The following is a 25,365-nucleotide window of genomic DNA, read 5'->3' as shown; positions in this document are numbered from 1 at the left end:
TATTTGGTTGGTTTTCTAATTCCACTTAAAAGATTTATAACAGACCAGGCAGCAAATTCCTCTCTTTTTGAAGCTGTTGCACAAATGCATAGACTATTTCCAAACTGTTAATCCAACCTCTACTGTGATTGTTTGTTTAGTCCAGTTTGTTGCCTTTCATTAACATGTTTTTATTAATTGCTGAACACAGAAGTTCCTGTTACAAAATTGTCAGGGCTCGGCTTGATGTTTGCTAGAAATAAACACAGTACTTGATGGACTCTGTAAGACAAGCTGTCACGTTTGCCTTAGAAATACTTGCCCATTTTTTGAATCCAGCAAAAAACCCAAGACATGGCATAATTCGTTGAACCTATGATATAATAATGTGGTCATCTCATACATGTAATTCCAGTTGATTTTTGGGAGCATCAATGAAGTACTTAGTAGGTTGAATGCATTAAGTGCATGTGCAAATATTCAGCATCTGACATAACTCCTTCTAAATTCCTCCATGTTTTTTTCTTCCCCTTTCCTAAGATTATTCTATATAAGATGTTGCCAAGAATTTTATAATCCTTATATTCCATGCACAGCTGACTCTTGGAAAGTTAATTTGATTACTTGATTTAAAAAATTTAACTGCATGAGTGAACTGCAGAGTACTGGCTTTAAGACAGTTTGTAGGCCAATTGGAGAGGATGCATTTTGGTAAGGAACGTTTTCCTAAAAGGTTCCTTTTAAAAACTTGGCCTGACTCTTAAAGTTTTCATTTGATCTATTCCAAACAGATACATATGGAATATTGCTTTAAACAAAAGGGGTTGGATTATCAAACATGTATATGATAGCTTTTTTTTAATGCTTGCTTTCTTTAACATTTTCAAACTCTTTTTTGTTGTTGTTTGGGGTTTGTTTTTTTCCTTTGAAAGTTATTATGAAACTCTCTAATAAATGCTTTTTTTTTGGTTTGCATAAAGATAACTAACAGACTATACAGGCTTAGATTTTTATTTTCTGGTTGTTACTACATTGATAAAACCATACTAGAAAACTCTGCTTATCGTACTATAAAACGTTAAACTGCAATGTTAAATGTGTTTGGCCTCCTCTACCGTAAGTGAAAATGCTTTAGCAATTTTTAGTGCACAAAAGTGTAAAAGCTTTTTATTTCTAGCTTATTTAGATGCTTAGTAATTCTCAAGTACGTGTGCTTTGAAAGGGTTAGTGTATTGAATGTTGCATGTCAGGAGTTTATTTTTAATCTTTGTGAGTAGATTTGACTGCTGTTAGTTGCATCCTGAAGGGTCTTTACTAGAGAGTGGCTTACTTTTATCCCACTGGTGTGACCCGATTGCATACCAGTTCTCCTTCTTCCCTTAGAGAGAGACTCTGAGCTGTTGCGTGAACGTGAGTCCGTTTTACGTTTGCGTGAGCGAAGGTGGCTTGATGGAGCCTCATTTGATAACGAAAGAGGCTCTACAAGTAAGGAAGGGGAGCCAAACCTGGACAAGAAGAATACACCTGTCCAAAGCCCTGTTTCCTTAGGAGAAGACTTGCAGTGGTGGCCAGATAAGGTATTGATGATTTTTTTTTTTTAATTTTTTCTTTTTTGCATGCTGTGCAATAGAGGTGTTTATTGTTTCCAAATAAAGACTCTGTGTTTTCTTTTTCCATATCACAGCTTAGGCTCATATGAGATACTGTAATAAAGAGGATTCTTTGTTGTGCACTTAGGAAAATTATAAGTAACTACTTAAAGCCTTACAGCTGCACTTCTGTTGTTACTCTAATTTTCTTCTCCATGTTTTGAAGGCACTGCTGTAGCTCTTACTAGGCTGGATTTTTTTCTTTTGTTCATTTTTTTTTCATTTAGATGTTCAAAGCATTTGATAGGGAATAGGAAATTCGTGAAACAATTTAAACTGTTTTGTTGAAATATTTTTTTGGTTGGAATTATTCTTCTCAGAGACTTTCAATTGAAGTGGCTCAGGCTTTTAAGCAGCAGAGATGTCTTTGGAGCTGACCAATAACTTAAATGAGTATTGGTTGCTCCTTCATCATCCTTTGAGCGTTGATTAGCTGGTTTCCTTTGTAATCTTGATTCCATTTTCAAGGCAAGAAGTAATTCCTGCATCAGATATAAGAATATTAGGAACACCAGCTATGTATTGCTAACTAGATATCTTTATGACTTACCTCGGTGCTTGAGGAAATTACTTTAAAGAAAACAAAACAAGCCCAAACCTACCAAAGAAACCAAAAAACTTCCTGGAAATGGATGTGATAATTTTTATTAGATCAAATTTTACGAACTGGAGTCCTCTTTCTAGTGTTCTCATTTCTGTCTGTCCACAGTATCTATGAGGTTGCTATTTTGATATGTCACACTTTCTTTTGTATGTATCTTTTTTTTTTTTTCTCCTTTCAGACTAAATCTAGGTATAGAGCTTGAAGAAGGAGGTGAATTTAGAGGCTTATTTCTGCTTAGAGTAGCTCACCTTTAGCTGCAATGATCTTCATTTGGGCATCAAACTGAGAAACTAGGATACTTAAAAGAATGTTTGTCTAATGTTTGGCTTTCCCAACCAGATCTTTTATGTCTAGAGTGTGATTTTAATTTTTTTTTTCAGCCAGTAACAACGAACTTCTGCATCAGTGAAAACTGTCAGCTTTTGTTCCTCCTGTTTTGTCATAATGGTAGAATGAAAGCATCATCTAGGTTAGCTAGATGGAGATTTCAGGGATTTTTAGCATTAAAGAACAAATGTAGGTTAAATTTGGAATGGTGACATAACTTTTTTTATTTCCTTTTCTGTGTTTTGGTTACACTGCTATGTCCATGGTGGTTTTCTGTTTTGTTTTCACTACTTCAGGAGTGTTAGCCCTTCTTCTCTCACCCTGAAGCTTGCTTATTAAATTACAGTGTTGTCTTTTTTCTGGATGGGGTTTTTTTATTTGCAAACTCAATAGATCTTGCCCTGGGACAATTATTGCAGCCTTCTTTGGGCATCTTTTATAGAGTTAACTTGTTGTGATATCTAATTGAATGCTTATTTAATTTAAATACACTGAACTTCTTCCAAGATACCAGTTTGCATATGCACTTATACAAACCCTGGCCTCCAGTTAAATGTGTGAAGGTGTCTTACTAAAAAGGCCAAAGTAGTTAAACTTTTCATCCTGTTCTTCAGCTGAGCATCTGTTGATTGTTCTGTATCTTTCCTGCTGTAGCCCCACTGAAGTTTTGTCAGTTGTATTTTCCAATAGACGTTTTTTAAGGTGAGTCCTGGGGGAGATGATTTAGCTGAGAGGTCAATTGAGATGTTTCTTCCATTTTGAAAATTGAAAAGGAGATCTTGAAATGTTAATAGAAAAGACAGTAAGTTAGGGGAGAGATGAAAGGATGTGAGAAATCACTACAAAAGAACTGATCTTGTTTGAAACTATTTTTCCTTCATTTTTCATTATTCTGATGTTTAGTATTTGGTCAGCTTGTGTTTCTGTGAGGTGAAGTACCAACCTGAGAGGAAAGGGATGAAACTTTTGTAAAGCTAACAGTGTTGCCAAATGCAGCAATTTCACCCACAATTTAAGATGTTGAGATGCTGCATAGGTGTAGAGTTTTCTCCACCAAATAAGCAGAGCCTTTTCTTAGCTCAAGAATTCAAATCAAGGAATTAATTCTTCCAATAGTTCAAATCTTGGTCTGTGGTACCGTTTAGTTTACACTGCCACATACCAACATTATGCCATACGTATCAGAGCCATTCTATAGTATGGCAAAGTATGTCTGGTTTTTTTCCTTCTAGGCTGTTAGTTTCAGGCTGAGCCTTTGGTTTGTACAAGTCAGTCAGTGTATTCTCTTTAGCTGCAGAGAGATTGAGATTTTTGTCATCGATTTGCATTATCTTCTCTGGTTTCAAGTCAGAATTTGTAGCTGAAAATGTAGGACTTGGGTTACAGAACCAGAGCTGCCATCCTTGGCTTCATGGAGGTATAGGTAGCTTGGGTCCTGCAGCATTTAGATCACAGAAGTGAACAATAAGAATGGCTTGATTGATAAGGCAGTGCATTTGATAATTGATTTTTTGGGTAGTTGGAAGATAACCTTCATGACTATTCTTAGGAATGGAGCAATGGGATTATGTTGCTCTTTTAGCTCATTTTAAAAAGCCAGCATTTTGGTGGGCAACTTTTCTTTAAATGTCAGAAATTGAGATCTTCCTATCTTTAATTCCATGAGCTCTCCATGTGTTCTCAAAACGTTGTGGAAGCTCTTAAGTGTCCAAGTTAATTGCCTTGTATGTTACTGATAAACTTCAGAAAACAACACTGATTTCTTTCTTCCCTTAGCCTGTCAGAAGCCCTAATGTTGAGTGTGATTGTGTGCGTGCTTGTGTGCAGGCTAAGCTTGAGACAGCTGGATGTATCTTTATTTTCCAGTTCAACACTTATAGGAACTCTGAAAAAACTTCAGTTACAAGTTGATTTTTTTTTTTAATGTATGTATTTAGAATATTGCTGTCTTAGACTTCATGTTTCTGTATTTGTAGGATGGAACAAAGTTTATTTCTATTGGAGCTCTATATTCTGAGCTCGTGGCTGTTAGCAGTAAAGGAGAACTCTACCAATGGAAGTGGAGTGAATCAGAGCCTTACAGAAATGCACAGGTACTGTACATCTCATCTTTAATTGCTTACCTTTTGGAATTGTTGGTATGCCTTGAATATCTAAATATTTTTTTTTTATTTCCAAAGAATCCTTCACTCCATCATCCACGAGCCATGTTCCTGGGACTAACCAATGAAAAGATAGTGCTTCTTTCTGCAAATAGTATTAGAGCAACTGTTGCCACTGAAAACAACAAGGTATGAGATGTGTGCTGCCTGCTGAATTTGTCAAAGCTGTTTTTTTCCAGTGGCAGTATTTTATAAAGAAGTCGATTCTTCAGCTTCATCCGTGATAGAAATTTATTAGATCATTCATCCCATTTGTATAGAGGAAAAGAAGTGGAAAAGTAAAACAAATCTGACTAGTGTTTTGTAAAAATGCAAAAAGGGAATTTGTTCTTAAAAGAACAAATCTGGCAGCTTCAAAGGTGAAACAGTGAAAAGATTCCTGTTTGAGCTGATTATCTGAAGCACTTGGCTTTTTGCTGTTACAGCAGAAACTGAACCTCGTTTAGGACTAGGAAAGCTTGTTAGTGTTCACTAAATATTTATTAGAAAAACTAAGGATATTGAAGCTATCAGTGCTGGGAAGTAAGTTATCTAAATTTTCTTTTCTGCATAGTTAAGAGTGAATGCAAAACTGATGGGGTAAAGTGTATGCATTTCTACTATGTTTATTTATTTATATGTATGTATACATATACACACATATATGTATATATACACATTTATTTAACCTTTTTTGATTTTTGTTGGGGACTGGAAATAGAGGGGAAGAAAAAGTCCTGAAGTGCTCTTTCCTGGGGAAGGAAAAGGTAGTAGGGAATAATTTTCATTTGGTTTTTGATTTTTTTTTTTGGGGGGAGGGGGTGTTTGTGGTTTTTTTTTGGTGGAGGTTTTTTTTTTGTTGTTGTTGTTTTTTCGCTTCTTTTCAAAACCAGTAAATGCTTCATTAAGATGCAACTTTCCTTTTTCCTTCCTCCCCCCTTTCTCTGTACTGTTCTTCCCTTAGGTTGCTACATGGGTAGATGAAACTTTAAGCTCTGTAGCTTCTAAATTGGAACACACAGCACAGACATACTCGGAGCTTCAGGGAGAACGAATTGTTTCTTTACATTGTTGTGCTCTTTACACCTGTGCTCAACTAGAGAACAACTTGTACTGGTGGTAAGTAAATGCTGTGGGTTTGTACAACAGTGTAGATCCACTGGCTGTCTTCTTGTCCTTGTCTCTGGGAAGCATTGGAAAACTACTGAAGCACAGTGTTCTGAGTTTAACTCTGCATTTGTGTTTAGATGCCATTTTTAAAGTATATTTATTCTCTACTGTAATGCCTAAGGATGTTGGATCCAGTTATAACATCTGTAAGAGATTAAGGTTATTCTTTTAGGAGGTGTGTATAAATGCTTTAGCATTCAGATATATCAGTATTACACAGTATCAGAGAATAACCTTCTTTATTCATAGAATTCATTGAATGGTTTAGGTTGGAAGGGACCTTGACAGTCATCTAGCTCCAACCCCCTGCCATGGGCAGGGAAACCTTCCACTAGATCAGTTCATGCAAGGCCTCATCCAATTTGTCCTTGAACACCTCCAGGGAGGGGACATCAAAACCTCCCTGGGCAACCTGTTCAAGTGTCTCACCACTCTTACTGTAAAGAATTTCTTCCTAGTACCCAGTCTAAATCTGCCTTCCTCAAGCTTCAGTCCATTCTCTCTTGTCCTATTGCTTGTTGTAGAAAGTCCTTCCTGGTTTTCTTGTAGGCCTCTTTAAGGTACTGGAAGGCTCTAAGGTCGCCCTAGAGCCTTCTTTTCTCCAGGCAGAGCAACCCCAGCTTGTGCAGCTTCATAGAATCATAGAATTGTTAGGGTTGGAGGGGCCCTCAAGGATCATCCAGTTCCAACCCCCCTACCATGGGCAGGGACACCTCACACTAGGTCAGGTTGGCCACAGCAACAGGTTACATTTCAGGCCTTTCTTATAAGTATGGAACAAACTTAACCTGTGTAGTGTCCATGTTCTTCTGTCAGGGTCTGTTAGAAGATTTGGTCTGTTGGTTTGTGGTCCAGACCTTAAAGAACACAGAAATAACATCACATGGTCTTTCTGGAGCTTCTAAACACTGTAAAATATTGAAGAAGCCAATGTTTAAAAAAAACAACAAAATAAGCAATCCCCTCAAATAACAGTCTCAGAAGACCTCTGATGTTAATTTCTCATTGGATTGAATTCACTGAATATTACTAATGCATTGTCAGTATGCACTATTTTTGTCAGGAGTCATTACAATACATATCATGTCAAAAGCTCAAGTAGCTTCTAGGCAGGGATAAGTTAAATACTTGATGATGAATTGGAAATCAGACTTTTGAAAATTGATTCTATAAACAAGTTTCTCATTAAGTTTTATTAAGTCCGGAAAATACTTCAGTAGAATTGTATGTCTCCATAGAGAAAGTGAAGCTTCTATAATTTGAAGATTAAAAAAAGCTAATCCTGTTGTCCAATGGCTGCTAATTCTGGAAATTATCACTACTCATGGGAAAGATATCCTCAAGTCCTGAGGGGGCAGTTTGCAACTTGAAAGCTGTGACTGGAGCATGCCATCTGCAGCAGGGGCCTTGTAGCATTTTGGACTAGAAGAAAAAAACTTTTGGAAGCAACATCTTCCTTATCACCCTAATAAATGGCCAGTTGAGATGAATTTGGATAGTGGAGATGAATATAGAAATGGATGTAATTTCTACAGTGCCTTCAGATTTTGGAGGAGGTGGCACAGAGACATAGATGTTTGATAGTGGAAATGAATATAGAAATGGATGTAATTTCTGCAGTGCCTTCAGATTTTGGAAAAGGTGGCACAGAGATTTAGATGTTTGATAGTGGAGATAAATATAGAAATGGATGTCATTTCTACAGTGCCTTCAGATTTTGGAGGAGGTGGCACAGAGACTTAGATGTTTGATAAGGACTACCTTAAGGAATAAATTGTTCAAAGTTACCAAAAAAGCATTTATTTCATAGCCTTTTAAAAATTAATGTGTTTGTTGTTTGTTTGTTTTGTTTTGTTTTTTTTTCCTGCAGGGGTGTAGTTCCTTTCAGCCAAAGGAAGAAAATGCTAGAAAAAGCCAGAGCGAAAAATAAAAAGCCGAAATCTAGTGCTGGTATCTCCTCTATGCCAAACATAACTGTTGGAACCCAGGCAAGTGCAGCTGTCCCATCTGGCATTTTCACAGTGCTATATGATAAGCTTTCAGCTTGCTTTAAAAAACACATACAAAACCAAATTACTTCTGTTCTTGTTATGCACAACAGCTGTATCAATTACTAGGGAATTCAAGTAGTGTGTTTTAATTCCGTGGCTGTAAATTTGAAGTGTCCTGTTAGTGTTGTTTCTGTTTTAAGGTGTGCTTTAGACTTGGAGGAATAAGCTGTACTGGTACAAAGTATTTGTGCTTTAACATATGTACTGATTCTGTATTTTGAGAGCAAGTTAAAGTATAGAGATGCAATTCCCAGTCGAGCACATGGCTTTGTAAATGATTTGTCATTTAAGTGCCTGAGATATTAGAGTCTAGGCTAAATTCATTTATGCAGCAGATAGGCTTTTGGTTTGAAGCATTTAGCAAAAAAGTTAGCAGCTGATACAGTGATGCAGGATTCTTTGTGGTTAATATGAGAACCAATATGAGATGAAACAACTTCTTCCCGAGGAGCATTTTGCTTCCCAGTCCACTCTTAATCAACTCTGCAATGCACTTTGTTATTGGATGGATTGTTCCTTTTGTGGTTGAGCATCAAAATACTATATATTAAGTAGTTACACTGCTAAAGTTGTTTCTTTCAGCTGTGAATTGTGCAGCTGCCCCTTTTTTCCTAGCAAAATGATTGTACATCTTGCTGACATGCCACTAGTTCCATAAGTTTTCTTCTTTTTAGGCAACTACATCTGTCACCCAGAAAATGCATGCAGATACCATTATATACTATTTCCCTCAGTACAATCCATTGTTCTAATTAATATTTCTGTCTGTAGGTGTGTTTAAGAAACAACCCCCTCTATCATGCTGGAGCAGTTGCTTTTTCAATCAGTGCTGGAATTCCTAAAGTGGGTGTCCTAATGGAATCTGTTTGGAACATGAATGACAGCTGTCGATTTCAGCTTCGGTCACCCGAGAGCTTGAAGAACATGGAGAAAGCTAGCAAAACTACTGAGGCAAAGTAAGTGCTGAGAACACACACATACACACAATAATACTCTATTGGATTTGTGATTGATTAAAAATTCAAAGGAAGGAAGGTCAGGTTTTTGTAAGCTTGAACTTTTTGCCGCCTTCTGACTTCCTTGTAAACTCTGCTGAATGTGCAGAAATGCGCCCTGCAGGAAAGGCATCTTTGGTTGTATGAAACCACTATGGAAATGCAAAATGCAGAAGGAACGTTAAAAGACTTTGCTGCAGTGTTTCTTAAAGTTTCCAAGATTTTGTGGTTGAACTGAAAGTGGTTTATGGAACTAACTGTTCCCAGGTCCTTCTTCATAGCAATGAGGGACGTGTTTCAGCCCCTCTGTAGCTTGTTTAAAAAAAAAAAAAAAAAAAAGGCTTGACTATTTTAAATGTTTCAATTAGGATGGTAGTTCACAACTATGGAGTAATTTCATTAAAATATTATTAAAGGAACATAGTTGGAACTCACTGACACTTTGTCTTTTGAAACAGAAAACATGTCACCTTTATTTTTCTTCATTCTAAGTAACATCTTTTTATTCTAGACCTGAAAGCAAACAGGAACCAGTGAAAACTGAGATGGGTCCTCCACCATCCCCAGCTTCCACTTGTAGTGATGCATCCTCAATAGCAAGCAGTGCATCAATGCCATATAGTAAGTAATGTGTAGCTAGTAGTAACACAAAATATTTGTGTTGATAAGAAGCTTTCATAAAAGGCACTTCTACAGAGATTTTCTACTCATTTCAGAATCTTTTTGGGTCATTCAGTCTGAACTGCAACGTATGTAAAGGTTGTAGATAATCAGCGAATTGTCAGTGTTATATTTGAAGGGATTAGTGTAAGCAGTGACTACGTGATGTAAGGTGTATCTAAGCAAGCAGAACAGTTCTTAGAAGTATATTTCAGGAGGTCATCAAGAGGAACTCTGAAGATAAAGTTGTTTGTGATGGATTGTAATGTGATAGTGAGTTTTTTTACAGCCCAGAAGTTGAACGTGGTTTGGAAAATTCCTTTTAAGATGAAACTGTTCATGCACAGCTTGCCTTGTAGATGAACTTCAGTGCCTAAGGCAGTAGTTTATCATCTGTTACATACTAGCATACAAAAGCAGTGGGAGGGAGAAATTTTATAGTACAAATTGTACTTAAAAACTGAAGAGTCTGCATTACAATTGACGTAAGTAAAGCATTTGTTCTCCTTTAAACAGCAGATTTATAAAGGGTTAATTAAAATGCCATCATTTTGAAGAAATCTTACCTTTGCTCTTGTTTCTTCTAATTGTTTGCATGCTGCAGTTTTAAGAAGCATTCACCCAGAGAACCAAATGGCTTTGTTCAGTGACTGAGAATCACTCATGCTCAGATCTGCAGCACTAATCAATTTTACTAGGGCAGTCTTCTGCTGCTTTCTTCTCTTTTACAGCTCTTTCAGCTGTAATTTTTCACTGACTGTAGTTTTGCTTTGTATTTTAAACTAGTGTCTGAAGTTAGCTTCAGAGCTTAGAAGTTCCCTACTTCTTTCTTTAAATATGTCAGTAATATTAATTATACTATATACTCAGTGCAGGAGCTCAAAAGTTCCTGTGTTAATTTAGCCATGTTACATATTTAAATTTGATCCTGAGTGTACTGCAGTTATAGTTCAGATATGTTGTCTTTGCAGCAAATCTAACTGTGTTGTAATTGCTGTTAGCCTAAATAGGTATTTTCTGCTTTGATACTCTTCTAGATGTTTACCCCAAAAATCCACATGCAGTGGGCAAGCAGAATTTTTTTGGTAAGGTTGATATATAAAGCACTGTGGCAGGGCTGAATGAGGGGTCTTAAAATATCTAGAGTCTTCACTTGCAGCACAAGTATCAGCATTACCAAAACAATTTCCTACGTTCTGATTATTTTACTTCAATGTTCTTAAATTTCATAGAAAAAACATGGAAGTAACTTGATGTCCCAGTAGGTAGCTCTTATTTCTTGTTAATTTCTGCTTTGGACCATTTACAGTCTGTTTTGTGGGGAGGCAGGGGATATATGGTGTTTACTAAGTGCATTTTGGTGTTTACTGACCATTGTATTTTGTTGCTTCAATGGAATATTTCAAGTCTTTTTTTGATAATAACTTTTTTGTCTCAGAGCGACGACGATCTACTCCTGCCCCAAAAGAGGAGGAGAAAGTGAATGAAGAGCAATGGTCTCTGAGGGAAGTTGTGTTTGTGGAAGATGTTAAGAATGTTCCTGTTGGCAAGGTTTGTCTAAAATCTACTATGTTACCATCTTTGAGGAGGGAGGGGTTAAAAAAGCTTTTGCTTTTAGGTAGGCTCTGTTAAGAGTTACATCTATTGTGACTGATTTTTGCATACATTTCAGTTGAAAGTTTGGGTGAATCTTGTGCTTGGGCAAGGAGAGAACAGGAATGTTTTGATTAGAAATTACATGCTTCATTCATGTGACTTTAAAGTTACTTGATTTATTTACTCCAGAACAAAACTGTTCATTTGGACCTTGTGGGGTTTTTTTCTTTTATTTGTCTTGTAAACTTTTGCTCTGACTAGGAGTGCTTTAGAGGAAAATACTTTCTCCTTTGGCATTGTTGTGTGACCTTAGGAAGGGTTAGGTCATCTAGACACTTCTCTGCTGTGCTTTTCAAAAGTAAGAGTAATGGGAAAGCCATTAAAGATGTTCCCACAAAATGAGAGGTTGAATTGCTTTCTACTTGATTAACAGAAGATAAAAAAAGCTATCAGAATGGGAAATAACTGTCCAACAGGAAACAGTTGGATTTAATTTGGGTTTACTTGTGCTGGAGTAAAAGATTTGCTTTGAGCAGTATCTTTGAAAAGAGGAGGCCCACAATGAATTTTCATTGTCAGGTTTAGGTCATTTCTGCAAAAGGGAATGTGGAGCAACTTAATTCACCAGAACACTTCCGTTTCTGTGAACAATCTGATCTATTGAAGTCACTGAAACCATTGTTTGCCTCTCATAGCTGTTTTGGGAAAGCACCTGTTGTCCTTATGTGTCCTTCCTGTTTTAAGTGCTAAGGTTTTCAGGGCAGAGGCTGTTTTACTATTCCTGCCTGCAGTTGTAAAGGTGTCTGCGTGCTGCATCAAGAAGAGCAACTGTAATAAATGCAGAAGAGCTTGAATTCTTACATGTTGATATTTTTACTGAAGTGCTAAAACTGCTATTCAGAGAGGTAGTGCTGAATCTGTTCTGGACAGAAGTTCATACTACAAAACCAGACAGGCAAATTTGGGCTCTTAAGACTTCCTGGATTAAGAAGCCATACCCTTTTAGAGTCCACCTAGGTATACCTTCATCTAATCTTAGAATCATAGAGTTACTTGGGTTGGAAGAGACCCTTGATCAGCAGGTCCAACCCTTAACCCTACTCTACGAAGTTCACCATTCAACCATATTGCTGAGCACCACATCTTCCATAGTCTTTTGTTCACTGAATGGCATTCTAGAAAGTTATGTCTTTGATGGATTGGTATGAATGACCTCACCAGCACGAGAATCTTGCATGATCATCCTTTATAACCTGAGAAATTGTTATCTTCTGGTGTTTCAGAAAATTGAAAAGGCTTTATTGCTATGTATGCACTTTCTCTGTAGAAACAATTGTGAAATTTGGGCCTAATCAAGACTGACAGTTGCTTGTATCTAATTTTGTTCGGGCCTGAAAGCATACAGAGATCTTACTTCTGCTCAAAATGGAAATATTGGCTGTCCTTGCTGCTGCCCCTTTCTCTCTTAGCTTTGTTTTCCTTTTGAGAAAATTATATTCTTAACTGGAAACTCAAAGGGCCTTGTTATGCAGTGATAGCATAAGCTGTTTGCATACAAAGGAAACCTGTTTTGACAGGTCTGATTATGTATGCATGGCAGCAACTCTTTATAGAGGCTTACAGTCTCGGAACTGACTGTGTCAGTGCGGAGCTGAATAAATCCCTTCAGGGGCAGAGAAAGACACAGATAGATGAAGTATGTCTGGATAGGCTTGCCTGTATCCTTCAGTCCTGAGGGACTTGGTAGAGAACTTTATCATTTGAGTTTGAGGAAGAAGTAATAGACCCATAAACCAACACTTTGGTTGGTTTGTTTGTGGGTTCTTTATGTTTGTTTGGGTTTTGTTCCCCATAACAAACAGCCATCTTGAGGAATGAGCACTGAAACTGTGGAAAAATCTTAGATGGGGCCAGAAAAGAAAAAAAAGTTATCTCCTGTTTCTTGTACTATGAGAGCTAATGAGCACTTAAAGAAGTAAGATAAGTGTAGATAATTTTTTTGTTGTTAGCTAATGTTTGGAACTCATGGCCACAAGAATAGTGTTTATTTCCAACAGTAATTGAACAAATGAATAAGAGAAGGGTGAATCCAGGCTATGAAACATGAGGCTGTCCTGCTGTTTTTCCAGTAGGTGAAGGCTGGAAGGATGATCTGGGAAGTGTCAGTAGAAGTTTCTCTAGTCAGCTGGTGTTGGTTCCGGTTGAACAGAGGATGTTGAAATGGAGGAACCTTTGATGTGATTCAGGATGCCCATGAAGTCATTAAGAAAGCCCAAGTTTTTAAGATTGCAATGGTTTTAGCAAAACAGCAAGGATAATAACCAAGAGCTGTAGAATTTTATCACTGATCATTGCAAACTCTTCTCCTGATAAAGGTCTGGTTTATTTTAAAGCAAATCAACATCAGGAGTTTCTGTATAAAGCTTTTTGGTAAAACTGTGATGTGTTCTGCTTGTAGGTGCTAAAAGTGGATGGTGCTTATGTGGCTGTGAAATTCCCAGGCACCTCCAGTAATGCAAACTGTCAGAGCAGCTCTAATTCAGATCCTGATCCTTCTTCTCTTCTCCAAGACTGCAGGCTGCTCAGAATAGATGAACTGCAGGTATGTCTGTGAAACAGTGAGAAAACAATCAGTGTTTTGAAATGCCAGCACTGTGTGCTTAATTCCATCTTACAATTTCACATGTGCTTTTCAGGTGGTCAAAACGGGTGGAACCCCAAAAGTTCCTGACTGTTTCCAAAGGACACCTAAAAAGCTGTGTATCCCTGAAAAAACAGAGATCCTAGCAGTAAATGTAGATTCAAAAGGTAAGTAGGACTTACCCTGTAAGATACTCTGTTGGATCCTTTATTACCTGTCTCTCTTCCTAGTGGAAAACTACTGTCAAACTAACATAAACAATTGTTTCCATTGCTATTAGTAATTCCTTAAAAGTGCTTTAGTTAGGAGCTCTTTTACTGGCTGCCATCAGTAAAAGACTTTGACTTTTTTCTTTGTGTATATTTGAAGGAGTGCATGCTGTTCTGAAAACTGGGAACTGGGTTCGATACTGCATATTTGACCTTGCCACAGGAAAGGCTGAACAGGAAAATAATTTCCCTACTAGCAGCATTGCATTCCTGGGTCAGAATGAGAGAAGTGTTGCTATTTTTACAGCTGGACAGGTTTGTGCTTTTATATCTCAATCATTTCACCTCACTGCACTTCACTTCCGTCATCTTTGAATGGGATGGTACAGCTTTTTGTCAGGCTTTTCTGAATACTGGGAAAGAAAGAGTTCTTCAAATGGATTGTGAAAGACTTGGCTGCTACCGTTAACGTTTTGAAGGTGCAAGGGGAATAGCAATCTAATTCACTTAAGCACTTTTAATAACCGTATCCAAAATCTACCTTCAATAAAAAGTAAAGCAGAGGGAAAAAAGCTTGACAAAGTTAGTTCCCATGTTAGTGTAAACTTGTTGCCTAGATATGATGCAGAATTGGGTCAGATGAAAGTCCACTCGAGAATAAATTGAAAATGTTAACCACAAAACATCTGTATTTCATACTAAAATCATAGATCAAAATTTTATGCCACTCTTTCTACTATTCCATGTTAAGTATCTTCTGGCTGATGATACAGCTTGATTACACCATGCAGGCATCCACAAGGAGGGCTGAGAAAAAATATGCAAACAGTTTTAGTATATCATAAGTAAATATTTAAGATACTTTATAGCATGTACTGTGTTAAGCATACTTTGGGCGCTTGAGAAAGGAAGTCTGGTATCTTGTGCTGTGCCACTTGTAATGATGGGAGACAGTAGCACAAGGGAGAGGTTTAGGTCAGCTGTTGGTCATTGTTGGCAGTCGAGCAGAAGTGGACCTTTTGTGAAAGTTAATACTTATAAATTGTGGAGACTGAACGATAAAACTTTCTTCCCAAATGTAGGAATCTCCTATTATTCTTAGAGATGGAAATGGTACAATCTATCCCATGGCAAAAGATTGTATGGGTGGGATAAGAGACCCTGACTGGCTTGATCTTCCACCTATTAGTAGTCTTGGAATGGGTGTTCATTCCTTAACAAATCTTCCTGCTAACTCGACCATCAAAAAGAAAGCTGCTATTATCATTATGGCTGTTGAGGTAAAATATTTTCTTTACTACAGAATTATGTGCTTTTTACTCTTGCTTTTATAAAGTTATGCTTAAAGCAGCTTCATGTTCAGCTCTTGATTTGGTTTCACGATTGCAAAGAAACTAATATCAACAGAGGATTCTCTTGGAAACATGAAATCACAAAATTCGCAAAATAAAGTGAAAGATCCATTTTAGGAGTGCATGGCTTCTGTATCGGGCCTTTAACTAGTAATACTTTTTTAGATACTACTTTTAAAACTGTTCCTTTTTTATGCATACTACCAGGATTCAGTTTTGGTTTATGGGTGCACGTTTTTTTTCCAGGGGATCCAGCAACTTGTTTTCTGTGCGCACAATACTTTTTCTTAATTTTCTGTTCTAACCATACATTAGGGAATGATGGGAATTTAGAGATTTAATTTTTTTTTTTCACTTGAATTGCCTGTGGGGGTCTGTTCTCATTTGTGGTGCTATAAGAATAGTTCTGCTATGAATTTATGTATCAGACCTGTATGAACCCTGCTGGTGGTTTGATGCAGTTTAGTTAGATCAGCTGTGTGCCATGCTGCCACCAGGAGGTATTGTGTACCTGTTAGACTGAGATTGATGTCACAGTGAAGTATTCCATCTCTGTGGAAAAGCTTGTACATGGAGTGAGCCTCCCAGACCTTCAGCAGCTTCCGTTTGTCTGCTTTTCAGCGTGTATATCATTTGTTTAAAGCAAATATGTAAGAGCTAGTTTTGTTGGGCCACTTTTCCCATGTTAAAAGTAGCAATGGAATAGAAGTAACCTATCTTAAGATGCCACCTATGAAACCAAAAGCATCGTTTTGTCAGCCTGATAGCTTCTGCTGCTTGAGACTCTCCTATCCTTCAGCTTGTCTGTGCCTGAACGCATGCTGTTTTCTGTTCTTAACGGTGCTATAACTGTCTGTTCTCAGCAGTTCCTGCACTGACTTCCAGTCAATGTTCTGCATTTAGACCTTTCTATTAATTTCAGAAACGGGAAGCTAGAAGTACTTAGTAAACTTCTGTACCTCTGCATTTTGTATTTGAAGTTGTTAAAATATTTTATTCTTTTGAGTACAGAAACAAACTTTAATGCAGCACATTCTCCGATGTGACTATGAGGCTTGCAGACAGTACCTGATGAATCTTGAACAAGCAGTTGTCTTGGATCAGAATCCACAAATGCTGCAGACGTTCCTTGGCCATAGATGTGATGGGAACCGCAATATCCTGCATGCTTGTGTGTCTGTGTGCTTTCCAACCAGCAACAAAGAAACAAAAGAGGAAGAGGGTGAGCTCAACAGTGTCATGAAATACTTTGAAAGTAAACTTTTTATGCACCTTCAATAACATTTTAAATGAAAGCTCATCCTTCATGCATATGTATATATATATCTTAAAATTTAGCACCTGAAATGGTTCCTAGCCTTTCAAAGGTATTTAGACATTGTTTTTATTCCTCTTTCAAGGATTTATCAGAATTCAGTAGTTAAGAATACCAGACTGGTTTTATTGATTGTAAAAGATGAGCTTTTCACATCTGCATGTTAAGTTTAGATTACACCAAAGTATTTTCCCACCGTTGTATCACTAGCTTCCCCATTATATTGCTGGTAAACTTTTAAGAGAAACTGTGTTATTTTTTTGGTTTTTTTTGCAAGTGATTTAATACATGTTAATGCCTCCAATCAGAAATGCTGCTCCCAGTTGACATGTGTTAGGAATCGTGAAAGAATGGCCTTCTGTTAATGGCAGTTACCGACACCATTTAAAAATGTCTATATGAAAAGTATGTTGTCAGAACAACATACTAAGTCAAGCACTCAAGAAAACCTAGGAAATGCCAGAATTAAGTTTACCCATGTTCTATACATGGGTGTGCATTGTGGAATGGTCTTTAATTACACCCTCATACTATTTTTTCCACAGGACTACCTCATTCAGTGCACAAGATGGACGGTGCTCACCGAATGGGTAGCTATTCAATATTTCTTTTTATCCTCATCATTCAGTGTGTGGCCCCATTCCTTACTTACTGCACACCATACAAACCCTGCACTGAATAACAAATGAATTTCCTTGTGGGATTTTTGTATGGTGCTGTCATGGAATTTTAGGCATTTATAGAGCTTAATTGTTCTTTATATCCCTATTTATAAAATGGGGGTAATGCTGCAGCTTTCTCATCTCTTGAAGGCATTATAGCTTGAAGTTTTTCTGTATTCAAAACTATTAACTGACTAATTTTGAGGCTGTTGTTTGAGAAGCCTAGGGCCTGATCTAATTTTTTTTTTTGGTAGGTGTTATTTCAAACCACCTTATTCAAGAGCTGGATTCATAATAGTTTTCTGTGAATGTTAATTATTTCTGTGAGTCAGGTACTTCTAGGTGTCCAGGAATGAGTAAAACGTATCATGTTTATCTGTAAAAACTTGTTTCACAAACTTCTGTGTGCTGTTAGATGTGGCAGAAATAGATTCTAGTTCTCCAAAGTAATGTTCAGTGGCATTAAACACAAGACAGTGCTTTCCTCTCTCTCCTGTTGGCAGCAAACAAAGCATAAACAGCTTGCTCATTGTGCAACTGTTCATCTTTAGTGTGTTGTCCATCCTGTGCACTGATTGAGGCAGGGGTCTTGTGGGGGGGTGGGGGCCAAGATAAAAAAAAACACAAACCAAAAAAACCCCGAAGCAAACCAAATGAAAAACCCCCCAACCTAAACCAAACAAGCCAACCCAACTGAGTAACTGAAGATTGTTTTCCTATAAGCACACAAGGAAGCTGAAATAAGGATGCATGGGCAAACTTAATCTGGCATTTCCTAATTTGAGTGCTTGTCTTTGCAACCTTGACATCTTTTCAGTAACTTCATTTGGATGTAATTTAACTTTCTGAAAAATGAAAATGGTGATCTCAACAGACTTAACACCCCTCTGCCTCTCTCTTTCCCCTCACAAGGGGATTCATGTGTTTATCACATTCACCTTCCACTGCAGCTGTTAGTGATGGATATTAGGAGAAGGTTATTTTCTTTGCATCAGCTGGAGGGCAGTGGTGACTGATATTACTGTCTGCAGATTATAAACCCACCTCTTAAGCTGTAAAAAGTTAAATTTAGGAGTAAACGTTTCAATACCAGCCTCCAGATATGATGTTCCTTAACAATTGCAGAGCATGCAGCGTCTTCCCAGGTAAAAGCTGTCTGAGATTCCTCACTCTTCTTCATGTAGATTACTCCTTAAATGCCAGGAGGAGAATACTGAGGGCAGGGATAAAGTGGTTTTTTTGTCCTTGGGTCCTGTGCCTAGTTTTGTCATAGCTCCTAAAGCATTGTAGAAATGAATTGCAGGAAGAGTGGCCCCAGACACTTTTTTTCACTGAAACACACTTTTTCCTTCTAGTCTGTACAAAAAAACTGTCTTTCACTCTGTTGTAAGGAGATCTGCCCCTCTCCTAGCCTGTATGGTGCTGAAAGTGCCTTCTCTTTCAATTCCTTCTGGAGCCATGGCTACAGTGATTCATAATTTGCTGTGCAGGGCCTGTGCAATCTTTGTCAGTAGCTCCTAAAGAAGCAGTGACTGTTACTCTATGCAGCCTTTGTGTACCTGACTTTACTGCTTTGTCTGTCTGGTCATCTTGCAGTTAAAATCTACCTGAGGTCTTCGATTCAGGTGGCTGCAACAAGTTGTACTGTAACTGTACAACTAGGCAATGTTTTACATTCTGGATAGTACGTGGCACAGTTCAGTCCTCAGACTGGGACCTTTAGGTCTTCTGGTGCTTAGAGTTTCAGATATTACAAGAAATGCTCATTCTTTCTGATGTAAACTGATTCTGCAACCTTACTCTGCTTGTATCACAGTTTATTTTCCTGAGCATGCTCTCAAGCCCCCAACTTTGGAGTGCTGTTCACTGCTGCTCATTGTGAAGTGTGGGGTTTTTCATGTGATTTTTTTTTTTTTTTTGCTCATAATTTCTTTTGAACTCAGCAAGTGTGTAGAATCACTTACGTGATAGGTCACTGTCTCTTGATAATAGTGGAAGCTGAAAGCTTGTTCTGGATTTTGGGTGTATTGAATTTCCTTGATGGCCTTTTTGAAGCCAAACCCAGTCAGAATCGTGGTTAAGCTTGCCCCCCCCACCTAAAAAAAGTGTCTATGAACCTATTCTGTCCCAAATCTTACAAATATCTTATCCACATTTCATGTTTTTATACTACTTCCTTACCATTTTCCCAAGTGACTTCTGGCAGTAACACTTTCCTTCATTTTCAGAAGCAGAGCGCTCTGAAAGGAATACCTTTGCTGAAAGACTCTCAGCTGTGGAGGCTATTGCAAATGCAATCTCTGTTGTGTCAAGCAATGGCCCAGGAAATCGGGCAGGATCCTCAAGCAGCAGAAGGTAAACTGAGTAGTGTTTTCTTCTTGTTTTCTGTATGCTCATTGCCCTATCAGTTGCCAGTCTCTTATGAATTCTTTCATTCAGTCTAGCTTAAGTATTGCTAGTTTAAAGTCAGGGTCCGCTTCCTCAAGTACCAAGCTAGCACTCTAAAAGTTTGGGGTTGTTTTTTGTGGTTTTTTTTTTTTAAGCCTTCTCTGGTGTGAGAACTAATGGTGGGATATTTCTAAATAATGTTGTTTTCTGGAGTCTCCTCAGTTGTGAAGTGGAAATGCTTCTCCTTGTGGGGAAAGGGACTTTGAGGGTAAGCTCTAGTGTTCCTTACCAAGGAGAATTAAGTATCACTGAAGCACTGTAGTATTGCCCAGGCTCATTCTCTTAAGAGACTTTCTGAGGGAGGTGGTCACTTGGAGAGATGACTAAGACTGAGATTGTAGGAAATGATCTAACCAAAAGTGTCTTTTAAAATTTTATTAAGAATAAGGACAAACAATGAAAACAGCATGCTGGTCTTTGATTTGTCTAATAAGAGGTCAAATTGAGCCCCTTGAAAACGATCTTCCAAATGAAATTCACTGAACTTACCTCTTTACTTGACACAAATCACATATGCCTCCATGAATGTTGTAAAAATATTCACAACAGAGATCAACATAACACGTGGTGTTATGGGGAAGAACTTGATTCTTTTTATCCTAAGCAATCATCATTATGGTGGAAGCCCTTTGTATTGAGGTGGCTCTGAATGATAGGTTTTGACTCCATCAGAATCCTGGTGAAATTTACTTAGCATGATGCTAACTGGGTGGTGCTCGTGTCAAGTGACTTTAATGGTATCTGTACTGAGTTCTAGTCAGTTCAGAGCACTGTGGATGAGGGTATAGTGCAGTTTTCTTACTTAACTCCCCAGTCATTTGCCATTGATGTGAAATGATGTCTCTGTCTTTCCCCAGCTGCAGTCCTTGTTACTGTAATTTTTATTTCTTTTTTGCTGTGGGGTAAGGGTTGAAGCTTTCATATTCCATTGAAGATACTACTTATAAGAGGAAGTGCATTTTAAAAAAAAAGGCCAAAAACCAGACCAACAAGCAACAAATCACACGGCTTCCACCTTATCCTCCCACCTTTCTCTCTTGTAATTGTTTACTGATTGTCCTTAGTGAAGTAGCACTTTCATGTTAGATAACTGTAAAAACTCCTTTCATTGACCTTTTGTGCTTAGATTTTAAAAACCAGCAGCAACTAGAGCAAATCCTTGCATGAGCTTAACACCTCTTGCAGTGAGTTTGGGGTGAAAGGAGTGTCAAGTAGTAGAGATAATACTCATCAGTTGCTGCTAGCTACAGCAAGGGACAGTGCTGTGGTGACCAGGGATGTGTTCTGGGCTCAGATCTGTCTTGATACATTGCTGGCTGTCTCTTCATTGGGATGTGGTTTAGTGGGCCTGGTGGTGTTGACAGTTGGACTTGATGATCTTAGAGATCTCCTCCAGCCTTAATGATTTTATGATTCTTCCAAGACCATTATATTCTATTGAAAAAAAAAAGATGAATAAAAGAATGAAAAATACCTCCTTGCTCATTCTTCATTATGCTGAAAAAAAAGTGGTTATGAGAAGAATTTTGGTTTCGTTTTACAGTGTGAAATTCTGTTTTACAATGTTCTAATTATAAATGCAAATGAGATTGAGTTTTTAAAGCTTGGTTTTGTATTTAGTTTGAGATTAAGGGAAATGATGAGAAGATCCTTGAGAGCTGCTGGATTGGGCAGACATGAAGCTGGTGCTTCATCAAGTGATCACCAGGACCCAGTTTCTCCCCCAATAGCACCTCCCAGCTGGGTTCCAGATCCCCCTGCAATGGATCCGGGTAAGTCTTCTTATATCTGACATTAGACTGTAGAGTAAGTTCAATAAAGGAACTGATGGCTTTTAAGGTGAATCACTTAGATTTCAGCATGAGACTAAAATACCTGGTGTCATTGAGGTAGCAAGAGATCGCTGAGGTAGCTTTAAGAGTTTACTGAAGACTTCCCAGCTGGTTTTAAATCCAGTCTGTGTATTTGGTAATGCTAGTGCAGTGTGCTTTGTAATTCTGAGTTAACATTACTGATCTAGGAATGTGGCCATTTGTAGAGAGGAAGCCTGCAGTGTGTTAGACACTGCAGAAAGAGCATGTTGTTAGGGGTGTTTTTATGTATTGATATACATCCTGCTGTTCTGTTTACTGAAAGATGGTGACATTGATTTTATCCTGGCCCCCGCTGTGGGATCTCTTACCACAGCAGCGACTGGCACCGGCCAAGGACCTAGCACCTCCACGATACCAGGTGAGGACATACTGCTTATCTGATTCTTCTTTAGAAGGAGAGTGATCTCAAAAGCCATCTTTGCTTGTGCAGACTTTCTGCATGTGGAAAGACTTCTTAGAAGAAGATTGGACTGAAGCAAAATTTCACAAGTGTGCAGAAAGTAGATGAAGCTCCATGCTGTGTTCTATGTAAAAATTATTTTTACCTGGTGAATGCCCAATATGTAAAAATATGGTAATCAGTATGAAATTGGGATTGCTCTCTGTATTTCAGAGTGTCATTTGGAACTAAAATTTCAAGTGCTGCACTGAAATGTTGCTGAAACTGGCAAACCACTGAAGAGTCAAGCTGCTGATTTATCACCCCAATGAAACACTTTTAATAGTTTTTTGGATTTTTTTTGAGGAAAAAATGGTTCTCTGCAATTATTTTTTTCTTATTGCAGGTCCTTCTACTGAGCCATCTGTAGTGGAATCAAAGGATCGGAAGGCGAACGCTCATTTCATCCTGAAATTACTGTGTGACAGTGTTGTTTTACAACCTTACCTTCGAGAATTGCTGTCAGCCAAGTAAGGGTTTTCGTAAGAGTTCTCACTATCCTGGGTAATGTTACATGCTCTCAAATTTACTACATTTAGAATCCTTTTCAAAAAGACTATTAAAGGTGCATGAGTGAAAATGGAGACTGTTTAAATTAGTGACTGTGTTTGTGTACTGCCAGCCTTTTAAATTTGGTCTGTTTTCACAGAAATAAAACAAATACAAGAGTGCTTACTCACTTTGTGGTGTTTCTGCTGGCACAAGATTAGCAGTGCTAAGTTTTCAAATATTTGTTTCCTATCTCTTCTGGAATAACATCAACAACAACAAAAACTAGTGTTTGTTATTGTCATTTTTTCCCCTAGGGATGCAAGAGGCATGACACCATTCATGTCAGCAGTGAGTGGCCGGGCATATCCTGCTGCAATTACAATCCTAGAAACTGCCCAGAAAATTGCTAAAGGTAACAGCAGTTTCAGTCATTATTAACTTGTGGTTTCCTTCTTCAGTGGGGTATGTCTGCAGATTCATTATTAACAGTGCTTGTTGTGGGTGAAATTCCATGGGCTTCAGCAGCTGGTGAAGGTGGGAAGCATCTCTTTCACTGTTGCTGCATATTTTGAAAGTCTTGCTGTTCTGGAGTATTTTCCTCTTTTGTAGTGTGTATATTATGATAGATTTCTAGGAATATTATTGCTTTTGTATTCTTTATAGAGTTTTCCATGTTTCATTGCTTTACAAACATCAGAGGATTAAGGTACTGGTTTTCACTAGCACAGAGTAATCGGCTGGAACTTCTTTCTTTGAACAGCAAAAAATGGTAGAATAAAGAAGAATGCCAAGCTAGATCCTGTTCCTGAACACACTTGTATACAAACACATTTTGTGACTTGACATTGGTATTTAATCATTTAAGAGAAATACTTGAAGTGTATCTTAACAAGAAACAGATTAGAACTGTGGTGTGACAAGTTCTGTAAAAACCCGTGCATTCCTTAGAAGAATATCAAGTACTTTTTATTTCTTCAAAATGGTGATCCACCAAATTGAGTAGAATATCAGTAAATTAGAAACTGGGGAAGGTTTGGTGATTGCATTTTTCAGTCAGGAATTTGCAGCATCTTCTGTCAGAAACACCTGTAATGTGACAAGCAGAAAGCTCTCTCAAAAAAACTGACACTGAGACTTTATTCAAACTGATTCTGGATGAGATCTTGTAATGGCAGACAGCCCTAGAGCACAGGTTCTGTTGTTGGGGGATGGTTATTTCTGGGTGGTGTTTTTAACCCTGGGATCCAATTGTTCTTTTAGCTGAAGCAACTTCCAGTGAAAAAGAAGATGATGTGTTTATGGGAATGGTTTGTCCTTCTGGTACAAATCCAGATGACTCTCCTTTGTATGTTTTGTGCTGTAATGATACATGCAGTTTCACCTGGACTGGTGCTGAACATATTAACCAAGTAAGTCTGGTCTTTTTTTGGTTTTTTTTTTTATTACTACTGAATTGTTAAGTAAATAGAAATGTGTTTCAACCATGTTAGTTAACCATGTGTTAGTCTCCTAATCTAATTTTTAAATTGTGGAAGTTGTATTGTTTTAATTAGTGTGACTTTTTAAGTCTGGTATAGTTATTACCTCCCCTAATAGCTCTCTGTCCTTTGATAGCTGGCTGAGTTGGTCAGAGGAGGGCTGCTTTTGGGTGTTGCTTTTCCCCTCTCTGGCTGGCTTTGGCCAGGACTTGGATGGAAACAGCTCTCTGAAAACACTTGAGTTTTACCAACTAATTTGTAAACTATTTTATTGTGTTATTTTAACAGTTTTATTGTAACCTGAAACACTGTGAACTTGCAAGTGCTGTAGGGAGAAAACCTCATCATATTGGTGGTTGTTTTTTTTTTCTTTAGGATATATTTGAATGCCGAACATGTGGCCTATTGGAATCACTTTGTTGTTGCACAGAATGTGCAAGGGTCTGTCACAAAGGACATGACTGCAAGTAAGTATTGTGTTCTGTTTCTTGTAATTAAAACAATATTTTGTAGTACCTTTTGTTTGCTGATAATTAATTGTATTTCTCCTTGGTTGAAGTTCTCAGCTATTAGAGAAAGATTATCAAAATACTTAAAACTATCTTCTTTCCCTGTAATCTCTAAGATTTATAGGTTAGAATTGAAAGAGTAACCTGAACTTTTCACTTGGTAGAATTTGAAGCGAATGAGTAATCCCAACACTCTCAAAGCGCTTGACCTTCTAGGAATAATATATCTAAATAGTACCGTGTTTTCATTTTGGCTGCCTGAAGGGAGTTTTCTGAAGCCAGGGATTTTTGATAACAGATAATTCCTGGAAACTTTCAGAAAGATGTGCAGCATATTAATACCTAAGATCATCAACTATAATAAAAAAGTGAGCAAGCAGTCAAACGAGCAGTCAAGATGTCTCTGATCAACCTGGCCCAAGCTTTGAAGCTGCAGAGTGCCATTATTGCAGAGTGTAAATGTTACAGTTTAATATCCTAGCTAACAGATACAATTACAAAGATACTGTTAGCATTGTAACAATTACTGAGATTTTTCTGCATGTTGTGAGGATTTCTAGCTTCACTTTCTTGGCTTGGGGCTTTTTGGGGGAAGAATAAATGGTCTTGGATGACTATTACTAAGGCACTATGCAAAGCCCTGTAGTGAAACTGCACTTTTTAAGTGAGCATAGGAACAAGAAGAATAGCAAATGCCGAGTGCTGATACATAAAATCTCTAGCAGGAATCTTTCTAAGACCTAGTGTATAAAATATGTGGCATCTTACTGAAGA

General features: G+C 37.8%; 1 protein-coding gene across 1 annotated transcript in view; it reads left to right on the top strand.

Annotated features, from left to right (window-relative positions):
* The window catches only part of UBR5 (ubiquitin protein ligase E3 component n-recognin 5), a 79,451-nt gene that overhangs the window by 32,268 nt on the left and 21,818 nt on the right, over positions 1-25,365 (top strand). Inside the window, exons 8-27 of the mRNA XM_054385259.1 lie at positions 1,345-1,556; positions 4,536-4,652; positions 4,740-4,850; positions 5,665-5,819; positions 7,741-7,858; positions 8,693-8,877; positions 9,428-9,537; positions 11,015-11,127; positions 13,631-13,774; positions 13,869-13,980; positions 14,183-14,337; positions 15,105-15,302; positions 16,386-16,596; positions 19,580-19,706; positions 21,420-21,571; positions 21,936-22,031; positions 22,459-22,582; positions 22,919-23,016; positions 23,865-24,013; positions 24,458-24,549. Coding sequence (XP_054241234.1) covers positions 1,345-1,556; positions 4,536-4,652; positions 4,740-4,850; positions 5,665-5,819; positions 7,741-7,858; positions 8,693-8,877; positions 9,428-9,537; positions 11,015-11,127; positions 13,631-13,774; positions 13,869-13,980; positions 14,183-14,337; positions 15,105-15,302; positions 16,386-16,596; positions 19,580-19,706; positions 21,420-21,571; positions 21,936-22,031; positions 22,459-22,582; positions 22,919-23,016; positions 23,865-24,013; positions 24,458-24,549 — 2,779 coding nt within the window. The remainder of the gene's footprint in view (positions 1-1,344; positions 1,557-4,535; positions 4,653-4,739; positions 4,851-5,664; positions 5,820-7,740; positions 7,859-8,692; positions 8,878-9,427; positions 9,538-11,014; positions 11,128-13,630; positions 13,775-13,868; positions 13,981-14,182; positions 14,338-15,104; positions 15,303-16,385; positions 16,597-19,579; positions 19,707-21,419; positions 21,572-21,935; positions 22,032-22,458; positions 22,583-22,918; positions 23,017-23,864; positions 24,014-24,457; positions 24,550-25,365) is intronic.

This window comes from Indicator indicator, chromosome 12, assembly GCF_027791375.1.
Source record: "Indicator indicator isolate 239-I01 chromosome 12, UM_Iind_1.1, whole genome shotgun sequence".
NCBI lineage: Eukaryota > Metazoa > Chordata > Aves > Piciformes > Indicatoridae > Indicator > Indicator indicator.
Note: the sequence above shows the minus strand (reverse complement) of the source record. Positions and strands in the feature narration are given on the sequence as shown.